Source organism: Aythya fuligula, chromosome 2 (assembly GCF_009819795.1).
Source record: "Aythya fuligula isolate bAytFul2 chromosome 2, bAytFul2.pri, whole genome shotgun sequence".
NCBI lineage: Eukaryota > Metazoa > Chordata > Aves > Anseriformes > Anatidae > Aythya > Aythya fuligula.
The window spans coordinates 22,690,083-22,702,137 of record NC_045560.1 but is presented as its reverse complement, the minus strand read 5'-3'; the positions used below and the strand labels follow the sequence as shown (position 1 = coordinate 22,702,137).

Below are 12,055 nucleotides of genomic sequence, written 5' to 3'. Positions count from 1 at the left end.
AGATTTATAACAACCAGGTATAAAATTGATAGCTTTTTCTTGGCTTTGTAAACATAACATTCTAGTACCACAATGAACTTGAATTTCTCTTCTCATTCACAGTTTCGATACTCCAGTTGCACAGACAAATCACTAATGATATTTGGCACTCTAATGGCAATAGCCCATGGAACCAGTCTTCCTATTGCAATGATAATTTTTGGTGATATGACTGATAGCTTTGTTACTGCTGGAAACACAGGTAAGAATATGGAGAGAGCGATGTTTTATATTTAGAAGACAGCCAGAGAGATTTGAGCATCTTGACTTGAGACATTGGTGTCATCAAACCCAACTTGCTAACATACTGTGGTGTAAATTAGTAACTGTTGTTTATACTGTAATAGAGATATATTCTGATTTTTTTCTCCTTGTTCTTAGTTTCTCCCTTAGTAGATTATTTTTTCAAATAATCTATTAAAATATACATTTAACAAATCATGTTTAACTGTGGCTATGATAAAGAGAAAGAAGCTGGCTTTCAGTTTCTGCTCCTCTCAGTATGAGCTCCTGTTGCTTCCCTTGCTCACAATGGGATTAAGGTCAATTATAGCTCACAAGGTGAATCGGATCAGTAAGTAGACCCACCAGAAAACTTGCTACTAAAAATAAAAGTACTAATTTTCTCATGGCTCAATTGGTTGAATCCCCTCATTTGCTAAATTAGAAGTAAAAAATCAAACACAGACTGGCAGGCAAACACTGAAGATATAAGAGGGAGAATTGACACTTACACCAGATTAGGTTGTCCTTTGAAACCAAACATTAGATGTTAAACTTGTGAACAGACTCGTTGCCTGGAATATTATGTAAAAAGTTATCAACCATTTAAATAAATGTCCATGGTGATACAGAAAAGTAATGCATGTGACTATCTTCTGTACTGCATCCATTTTTACTCTTATTATTCTGCAAGACAGAGACATGGACATACTGTCCTTATCAGTACAAGTAATTTGTGATCTACTGCTTTCCAAGTACAATAAATTGATCAGATTTTTGCAATTGCAAAATGCTGCAGCTATAGTCTCAAAACATTTGTCATTAACTTCTGGTGTGGGGGAGAAAAATTTTAGTGCCAGCACCTACTTTATAGACAATGTTTTCATAAAGAATTAAGCTACCCACAATTACCAGTGTGAGGTGAATATTTAGACTTGCATTTTTAATTGTTTTTGGTATTATAGAAATGCACTCTGTTTTCAGAAAGAAAGAAAAAACAAACACAAACCAAGCATGTAATGAATGTTCAAGAAGATCTTTTAAGCTCAAGTTATACTGATGCAGTCTTGTAGGCAACGGAGTCAGGACTAACCTTCTATTAGTATAATCATTGTTTTTGAATACGTAGAAGCCTGAACTAATTGCACACCTCCTCTCATTCAAATCTACTAGAATCAAAAGGAGACATACCAACTCAAAATTTGGTGAACAGCATGCAGGAAAATAAATTTGTTAAAACTTGCTCTATTAAAAGTATTTACTTTTTTTAAGGAGACCTTACTGGAGTGACTCCCCCTCCAGAAATTTTTGGCAAGCTGGAAGAAAATATGACAAGGTAATTAGAAATTGATATTTGTTTTTTTGTTGTTGCTTTAAGTGTAGGCACAAATTTGCTGTCGAGCCATTCTTCTCCCATAGATATTTTGCATACTTTAAACAACATAAAAACAATGGTTACTTGAATAATGTATGTAAATAAAGATTTGTATTTGAGATTATTGAATTCACTGGGAAGATTCTTGAACATTCCCAGTCATTCCCAACAACTTCCCTGTAATCTTTTACTCTCATCCATTTCACCCCCTTTACAGGGGTGTTCTGTGTCTCAGTGCCATCAATATTTTCTTCCTTCCTCTTTTCCTTCCTCTGAATTTATAAGCAGTACATGTTACGCAGAAAAATTATATTGATTATCATCCATCAATTTGTTGAGCTATGTTCATTCACTGATAAAAAGCAGAATTAAAATTGTCAGATAGTTATTAGTTTCCTGCCAAAGCATCAAGTTCAGTTTAAATACCTGGCCTACACAAAAATACAGTTAGATTAAATGCAATTTTAAATCTAGAATTTGAGAGCTGTCAGTAGTGATTCTGTTACATAAGAGAGTAATATTGCAGATGCATAGACAAAAAGGAACATCATCTACCAATAGATGTGTTTTGTTAGGGGGCTTCACTGGCTGCTATTCATGGACTAGGTTTATGCAGGTTGTCTAAAGTTTATGTGCATTTTCTTGTACCACTTCAACTTTTTCTTCAGATTGAAGTTTGTTCCTCATTAGGTATTGAAAAACACCTGAGATCACAGGAATACCAATATGGTCTTCAAGGCAATAGTAATGAAAAAAACTTAATCTCTGACCTCAAGTCATGTCATATCAAAAAGAACAGAAACCCTCCTATCATCCTCAGCATGCTGTTGTCTAGGACTCACAACAGAACAAAGGAACAAAAAGTACAGCAAAACAGAAAAGCTAACCAAAAGAAAGTGTAATTGTGAATATTATCTAAATGTTGAAAACTGCCTGTTCTCATGGCCCTAACAGATGTGAGGGAGATCTGTTCTTAGCATCCTGCATGTCACCTTGTCTTATAGACATTAAGTCTGAGAGCAAGATGTAGAGTGTTTACAGAGCAGCCTGAACTTCTCTTCGGAAGTGAATTGTAGAATAAGGGATGTACTAACAGTACAGGAATAGGTTTTCTTTTATCAAGTTTCTAAACTTTCTGGATAGAGCCTTAATTTAGTGTGTTCCCAGTTTGAAGAAGCTGTTCGTGCCCACTCCCTGTTTCTCTGAGAATGCCTGCCAGTGGGTAAAGTAATAATAAAAACTGTTCGTACAAAGATCTTACTCAGTTGTATTCAACTATGTGTAGTCTTGGTTATGTTTGTTACTCAGATAAGAGTTTGCTAGAATCCACTTCTCAAAAGAAAAAGAACAGTTAATTTACAATGCAGTGAGCATTTATTCTCTGTTAAGTTTCAGCAGTGAAGTTACAGAATGTATTTCACTAGCATGGAATGTTGTAAAGATACCAGTCCCCTCTCTTACAATTTGTCATGAAACAAAGTCCACACATAAAACCATTTTTTGAAGTGACATAACACCATAAAGTAATTGTCTAAAGTACTTACTACAGGGTTTTGAAGCAGTGTCCTTGTTTTTAGTTTGGTAGTTTCTGTGTAGGTTTTAAATGGATCTGAATATAATCAAGGTCGATATTCAACTAACCAATCTTCAGTTAGACATTAACTGATTTTATTAATCAGTTTAGATACAGTTCATTTCATAATGATCACAGTTCCAAAGTCCATGACTAAACTGTACAATATATCAGTCACTGAAAATGTTGGATTAAAATATGAAAAGTTTCATCTATAAAACCCTTTTCTCCTTTCTTGAGCAGAATTCTGCAGCTTAGATCACAGATTTCTGTAGCTTACTCCTGCCAAATTTCATGCTTCTAAAGAATTGGTATGACTTAACTTACTTCTTGTGAGTGAAGCTCCTAAGGGTCTTAAAGCTTTTTTTTTTTTTTTTTTTTAAATAATTATTATTATTATTTTTATTGTTATCCTGTTTTCATTCGGGTTTAATTTCACCATTAACTGGTTCTGATACCAGTTCTGACTGAAATCAAATCTGATTTGATTCTGTTTGAACAGTTTAAAACTGTGGCTTAAAATCAGTTTCAGCTTGAGAAATACAGTGGTTCATACACTTCTTGATTTTCACATGACACCCTGCTTATGACACAGAGATGAATTTAATTAGAAATAAAATATCAGTTATGAGAATAATAGGGAGCAAAATAATTTTTGATCTAGTGGCATTTAATTGAAATAGATGTATAAATAGTCACATTGTATTCCCCAACTGGGAAGTATTTATAACATGCATGCATATATGTATATTTATGTAGACAAGCATGTTGTATTATATGTGTCTGTGAATATGACATACAGATATATATGATTATGCCTCCATGTGTTAAAACACAAATGCTGTGATATTTTTGGAAATTACATGACTTGTTTAAGCAAAAAGGATATTGTATCTCAAATACGGTTCTAAAATAAACTTCTAAGAAAACAGATACACTGACAAGAAGAAAAAGTAATTTCTGTCTAACAAGAGCATCATTTAGTTTATTATGTTGCTGTAAAGTTATAATAACATATTAAATAATAATAATATATTACCATAATATTATATTATATATTAAAGTAATAATAATATATTATTAATATAATAATATATTAAATAGTACTCAGAAAAAAACTTGGGAAGTTTTACAATGAAGTGAAAACTACAATAGAAACATATAAACTCTAACTCAAATCTGAAAGAGAAGCGGGCATACAGTTAAATACAGACTAGCAAGGTAGTTTTTATTTTTATTTTTTTTCTTGCAGATATGCATATTACTATTCTGCTATAGCAGCTGGTGTTCTTGTTGCTGCTTATATCCAAACTTCATTTTGGACCCTAGCAGCAGGCCGACAAATAAAAAAAATTAGAGAAAAATTTTTTCATGCAATTATGAGACAGGAAATTGGATGGTTTGATGTAAATGATGTGGGAGAACTGAACACTCGTCTCATTGAGTAAGTGCACTATACCTTCTGCAATGTTATTTTATCTCATTAAATACATACAGATTGCAATACTTTTTATTTTTAAATTTCATTTACTTCATTGTGAATCTCATGCAAGTTATCTCATGGAAAGAGACTGAATTTATGATAATTCTGATGCTGCACTGCCATAAGGTTATCAGAGAAGCATTGAGATAAGTTCCCTTGTGAACTCTGAGGATGACTAAAGCCTAACAGTATGAGATTAACCTGATGAAAAGAAGACATGGTTCAGTTCTGTGCATACTGGGAGCTGAGCACAGTGATGACTGACTGCAGCAGTGGTCATTCAACATCTTGAACTGCTTGACAAGCTATTTCTTTCTCCTTGTTTACATGAAAAGATTTAGCTGTTCCTGCCAAATATTTGTTCCTCCCAAATATCGAAAATTTGGAATTGTGATAAAGTAAGAGAACCTTTGCAGTGCAAAGAATTTCAAAATTTTCAGAAGCCAACAGATATATAGCGTTACATTTTCACAAGAAATATGAATTTTTCTGTGACCATATTATATACTGCTCTATCTTTAGAGAAACTATTGGAAGTAAAGACTATCTACACAGAGTATTACAGACTAATAAAGACTATCTACACAGATGCCCATGTAACAAAACTGAAAAGCTTTCTGTGCTTCCTACATTTACCTTCCTGTCTGGATGTAATTTGTTTTTCAGTGATGTCTCCAAGATTAACGAAGGAATAGGTGATAAAATTGGATTGCTTGTCCAATCAGTAACAACATTTGTGACAGGATTTATTGTTGGCCTCATAAGAGGATGGAAATTAACCCTTGTAATACTTGCAGTCAGTCCTGTCCTAGGACTTTCAGCAGCCCTCTGGGCAAAGGTAGGCTGCTATGCATTCAATGTCAGGTTTTATATAAATGAAAAATAATGAAATGAATCTAGAAACCTGCAATTCTTACAGTTGGAATGTATTGCTTAGGAAATTATGATGGCTTTAGAGAACATCAATGTACATAAGCTGTGAGGTGCACTGTATATAAATGCCCTCAAGTAGTTTCAATTTTATAATTCCAGTGAATTGGGCAGACTTACTTTAATATGAAGCTGTTTAGGTCAATATAGCATATTTTATGTGGAAAAGGAAACAACATATACCAGCAGAACGCTTATCTGTAACTATTTAAAACTTCATTCACATTCAATTCCGATGAAAGAAATAATTACACCTCCTGAAAAATAATCAAAGAAGTTAGACCAAGCTTTGGTTTCAGACACAGTTTCTTTTCAGAGTAATTGGCAGCTTTGTTAAGAAATTTTAGGCAGACTTGCATGAGAGAAGTACAGTGGGATTGGAGTGTCTTACATTTGCAGTTTGAAAGCCTTCAGTTTTTCTAGTATTTCACTTCCCCTACATTTCAAAGATTATATAAGCTTTTTCTGTCTTGGGTGAGTGTGTTAGGGAAGAGGCAGGAGCAGAAGGGCATGTGCCACGTACTAGCTGAGAGTGTTCACAGACTGTGGTCAATTAATGTAAGTCTTGAGCCTTCTGGTTAAGGCAGCCAGAGATGAGTAGGTGAGCCCACCAGCTCAGTGTAAGTGTTCGTCTGATCTCCTGCTCTTGGGTGAAAGCAGAGTGCAAAATCCAGCCTGTAGATGTTGAGAATGGGTAGTGCTAAATTATTTGATTGAATACTTTGTATAATTAAAAATTTTAATATCAAACACTCCTGCACTTATACATAATACAACCAAAAGTCTTCATGTTGTAAGAATGTAACAATGGCTTTTATCATAAAGTGCTTGAATTCATTCTGTTTTTCTCAAGTCCAAATATTTGATCCTGCATTAGGTTCTTTCTGCATTCACTGACAAAGAGCAAGCTGCATATGCAAAAGCAGGAGCTGTGGCAGAGGAAGTTCTGGGTGCAATCCGTACTGTAATAGCTTTTGGAGGACAAGAAAAAGAAATTAAAAGGTAAGAGCAACTCTTGCTTTCATCAGCTGATTCTAAAGGACTCACTTCAGATGGTTTCAAATTTTCTTGCATCTTCACTGCTGAAAGTGTGCCCAAAGAGGTATACATTGTGCTTGCTAGGTAATGGGGCTGGAAATTGTCTGTTACTAGTTTTTACAAGATCAAGATATCTTGTTGTTTCAACAAGATGTGTTGAATAGCAATTAAGGTGTTTTGTTTTTTTTTAAGAAATTGACAAATCAGGTTGATATCTCTACTCTGGAAAGTGCATAAACTGCCACTTCAAATAGTAAGTGGCAGTTTTAGACAGAAAAGGCTGTGCCGTGAGAAGAGATGATGATATCTTTGGTTATCTGATTACTCAGTAGTTGTGAGGGTTCTGCTAAACAATATTTTTATTTTTGCTATACTATAAAACATAATTATTGTGCTATATCTTAGTCTTTTATCTTAAGCTAAAAAAGATAATCTCAAAACTTGTCACGGATGGTTCACAGTCAAAGTTCACTCAACCTCAGGTTATTTCAAGGAACTCATATGCCCTTTCCTGAATTACAATACACTGTTGGTTTTTTTTTGTTTGTTTGTTTGTTTTTTTGTTTTGCTTTCTGTCTGCCAGCTCAACTGATGTTCACATTTTTGGAAATTACCTTAAGTTATCCCTATGCCTTACTGCCTTATACCTTATCAGGTTTACCTTTGTACGTTCTTAGGTTTATATATCGTATTATCTTGTAGTACTTAAGTAATGTTCTTTGACTAATTCATCCATAGTTTTTGGTGCTGTGTGCCATGGTACAAGTCTAAGTGTATCTTTAACTTTTGCCTTTCTTCAGGTATCATAAAAATTTAGAAGATGCTAAACGCATTGGAATAAAAAAGGCTATTACAGCCAATATTTCTATGGGTGTTGCTTTCTTACTGATATATGCATCATATGCACTGGCCTTCTGGTATGGAACTACCTTGATCTTAAATGATGATTACACTATAGGCAAGGTTCTCACTGTAAGTATTTATCAGTAACTTCCCAATCATATTGAAAAATAATACTCTGAAGTGCATTTTCAGAACTTAATTAGGGTCATTCAGGATGGTTTGCCAAATTGGCAAAGTACCTTCTTTTCTTTTTAACAAAAAAGTTTATAACCAAAAATGTCTACACACTTTTTTTGCTATAGATTTTCAAAATCTACATCAAGCCAAATAAAATAAAGATTATTTTCGTCTGTTTCTACATCTTTCTGACTTCCATAAGTTCATACTGATATAGAAGCAGTTCAGTCACAACTTGAAGTACAGTACCCTTCCTAGTTGATATTTATTTTCAGATTTGAAGGACTGAATATGTTTTCAGGATGCAAAATGACATAAACTTAAAAAAAAATATTATGTGTTCTAAATAGATCCATTTATTAATCCATTTTTTTAATATATTTTGCTCCATACAACCCAGGAATCTCTTTTCAATATTTTTAAAAAGCAAGGGGAAGGAAAATATATTTGTGACTAGAAAATATGTCACTACCTAACCAGAGGAAGAAAAGTGTAACTCATATATCATAACTTAAATTCTTCTCTATATGTGACAACCATTCTACTTTCATATGAGATATCAAAGAAATGTGGTAAAAAATGTATTTTTTAACCATGATGAAACCAGTCAGAATATGTGTATTTTTACATCCCATTAAAGCTACCTGATTTTTCTTTATTTATGAATCACTCAAATTTGCAAAAATTGTCTCTGATGTGTGATTCTGTCTCTTTTGAACTTTTGCAGTATGAGGCCTGTTTTTTAAAGGGCAGGCAGGCATACAGAACACCTTAGTCAGGTTCAGACAATTACTCATGCTCTTGTGTGTAGCTGTTTTCCGTTCAAAGTCTTTGCAATTATATGTTGTCTATTTTGCAATTCATCAAACTGGAGTTTATAAAACATGAATTAGAGCGTGTATGTTGCAAGTCTTGCACTGTATCATGAGGGCATCCAAGGGTATAAGAGGTTATGACTCTTGGAAAATAGCGCTGCAATCTCGTAAGTAATATGAATAAAAAATGCTATAGTTAAAAACAGCAGAACCTACAGGCTGCACTTTTACCATACATTTGTTCAGCAAAAAAGTATAGCAGATCATCCTAATGTTAAATATAAACAAATGCAGTAAAAGCTGGGATTAAAACTGGAATTAGTATTTTTGTGATGTATTACTGACACAGATCTGATAAAGAAGAAAGCAGTTTTGTAAAAAGTATGCATATTAGAAGGACTTGTAGCTAATTTCACACAACTATTAGAGAAATCTTCTTGAGCAAATGTGAAAACTTGATCCGAAAACACACATCAAAATGTCCATGGAAATATTTCAATGTTTGAGGGAACCCTTCCTCAGATCTTAAAATAATTTTGAAAAGGTTTCTGAATCTATAATTTTGTCAAGATATAGGAAATTTAACATGTCCTAAGTAAATGCTTCAGTTAATAGGTGGATGCTTTTTTTTTTCTTTTTTTTTTTTTTTCTTTCTTTTTTTTTTTTTAATTCATGTGATCAATTAAAAATTAATTATCTTTGGAATATCTTTTGTCAAAGAATGTATTAGTACAATAAATCCTGAGACATTGTGTCTTTTTTTTTTTTTTTTGCATAGAATTTGCAGGTTTCATTCTCAGTCATCTTTTCTGTCCTTATGAGGTTGTTTGCAGCATTCACATCATGCAGGAATACAGCTGGCTCTTAAGAAGTCCTTTTCTTAATCTTATTCTCTGTTTAAGAAAGAACCTTTCATTTTTCCTTTAATTCTAGACTACTTAAACTTCCATAACAGGCATGGAACCTCTGACCCAAAGTTACCTACCATAAATAAATAAACATAATTCTCTGCTTAAATAGGACTTGATATATGTCACCATAAACATTTCTTTCAGGTCTTTTTCTCTGTATTGATTGGAGCTTTCAGTATTGGACAGACTGCTCCAAGCATAGAGGCATTTGCTAGTGCAAGAGGAGCAGCCTATGCAGTATTTAATATCATAGACAATGTAAGTATCTTTGGCCTTGCTCAGAGACCATTCTTTTTAAAGTGCAGGTAATGTTTATGGATATGAAATTAGTAAAAGTAAATAAGATTGAGTAAAATAAGATCTAATTCAAATATCTATCTGATGTTTTGAAAACATATTTCAATATCAATGTGGATAAAATAACATAGAATTGATCACAGCATCAAATTTTAACCTGATATATATATTGGAGGCCTATTTAAGACTGGAAGGAAAATCAACATATTTTTTAATTAGATTCTGTGTAACAAAGGTGGAAAATGGAACTTTCCCATATCTAAATCATTGAGAATATATTTGTTCAATTGTCAATAAATAAAAAGTCTAATTTTACTGCTGCTGCATAATTAGTAATTTACTGCAATAGTTAACTTCTAATTTTATCCAATTTTGGCAATGCTAAAAAGTTCATTTATTTTCTCAGAAGCATAAATATATGCATAAAAGCAGACAGAATGTATAGTTATTAGTCAGTCCCTCTTTGTCTTTTAGTCATTGTTTCTTGCTTCAGAGATAATAGTATTGGATCACTGGATCTCTTAGTGTTGGAAGTACCCTGTAATGTTTTTATCATGAAGGTCACATCTATGGTGACATATAGAGATGTGATTACAGTTGATGCAGGGCATAGGGTCAAAGGCACCACCAGCAGCATGAATGTCAGCAAATTTATAAAACACTAGCAGGTAACCTGGTAACCTACTTTAATTGACAGGAGAGTCTGAAATCAGGGATGCTGTTATTTTACGAGCTAATGAAATTGTATAAAATGGAATTACATGTTTTGTATTATTTGTACATACTTCAAATTCTAGACCTACCCTTGATGATAATGCAAACAGAAGTAATTAAGCACTCTGTTTCTGCTTAATGATTTTTACTTAACGGTCAGTGAATCAGTTCTTTCTCACAAAATGTTTAGAGCAGAAAGGCAAAGCTCCAAATGAACAGAGTCTGAACAGCTCATTGGAAGTGATCTGTTCAGGTTAATCAGGCAGTGGAATGCATCTCAGATTACAGCTAGTTGTGTGTACGTTTTTAAAGACAATATATTAAATTCACACAAAGTGTTAAAAGGAGAAATTATAAAAGTATTTTGCATTAACATACCAGAAATATAGTAATGAGGCAGCAAACCATGCAACTTACATGTTTCAGAAGCCTTGCTCTCTAAATAAATTTAAAATTCGATCTATATTTATTATATTTATATTATATCTCTACAGAATAATGGTGCACTCTAAGACTTCTTTATGAAACAAAAAAGTTATTAGGAAGTAATTTTTAATTTTTTTTTTTCTCTGCATGTTTTATTTCACACAGGAACCTCAAATTGATAGTTATTCAGAGACTGGCTACAAACCAGACCACATTAAAGGGAACTTGGAGTTCCAAAATGTTCACTTCAGTTACCCATCCAGACCAGATGTTCAGGTATTGTACATGAAACTTGATATTTATTACATATCACATGGGGGGGGTGGGAGGGGGGAAATCATATAAATAACATTTTCTTGCAAATGTAACAACACCAGGTTGACTCTCTAAATCATGTATAACTGCTTTGTCATCACAACTGTTTAACTTGGAATTATTTGTACCTTAGCTAAATGTACTTTTCTGAATAAAGCTATAGTCAGTGTGACTATGTGATAAACCTTCAAAATTTATTGCTATAATAGTCATACTTTATACATCTAATCCAAGTGTTTATGCATAATAATATGTTTATGCATAAAAGTAATGACAAAGGACAAGCAGATCCCGGAAGGACTTGTTATATGTGATCTGGAGATCAGAATTTGCATTTCTCTGTCTAGACAGAAAAAAATAATAATTAAAAAAAAAAAAAGTTTGCTTTTTTAAAGTGTTGTCATAAAACCAGAGTCTTAATGCAGCGAAGGTCGAAGAGATTTGAACGATTTCTGAAAATACTTTAATAAAGAGTGCCTTTGCACTATATAATTATTTATTTCCCCACCTTGAAGGAAAATCACTGACTAACTAAAGGGATCTTAGTTTTGATAGGCCAAAAGGAAAGACATAGTTTTCTTTATAAGCCATTTTACTCATAAATGTTTGAAAAAGACTTCGGCTTTTCCTTCTATCAGAAAAGTTAATGAAGTAGTTGATTTTTCTTCATATAAAAGTATGAAGAAACTTGATCTCAGTAGAGATCAAACTACTTGATCTCAGTAGGTTATTTTCTAAGTTTATACAGGTATGATATGAACAAAGACATTTCTCCCCTCTCATTTCAGACATTATAATTATATGAAGCTAAAGCTATACCAATTAGAAAGTATTGCATAAATTATAGTAAAGAAAAGGAAAATTAGGAGGTCAAATAACTCAGAGGAGTTCATTTCT

General features: G+C 33.0%; 1 protein-coding gene across 4 annotated transcripts in view; it reads left to right on the top strand.

The window, feature by feature from the left end:
- ABCB1 (ATP binding cassette subfamily B member 1) overlaps nucleotides 1-12,055 on the top strand; it is a 55,935-nt gene that overhangs the window by 22,087 nt on the left and 21,793 nt on the right. For all 4 annotated transcript variants that reach the window (XM_032181527.1, XM_032181529.1, XM_032181528.1 and 1 more), the window contains 8 exons: nucleotides 103-241; nucleotides 1,534-1,597; nucleotides 4,462-4,653; nucleotides 5,359-5,530; nucleotides 6,500-6,624; nucleotides 7,461-7,632; nucleotides 9,551-9,664; nucleotides 11,009-11,119. In XM_032181527.1, coding sequence (XP_032037418.1) covers nucleotides 103-241; nucleotides 1,534-1,597; nucleotides 4,462-4,653; nucleotides 5,359-5,530; nucleotides 6,500-6,624; nucleotides 7,461-7,632; nucleotides 9,551-9,664; nucleotides 11,009-11,119 — 1,089 coding nt within the window. The remainder of the gene's footprint in view (nucleotides 1-102; nucleotides 242-1,533; nucleotides 1,598-4,461; nucleotides 4,654-5,358; nucleotides 5,531-6,499; nucleotides 6,625-7,460; nucleotides 7,633-9,550; nucleotides 9,665-11,008; nucleotides 11,120-12,055) is intronic.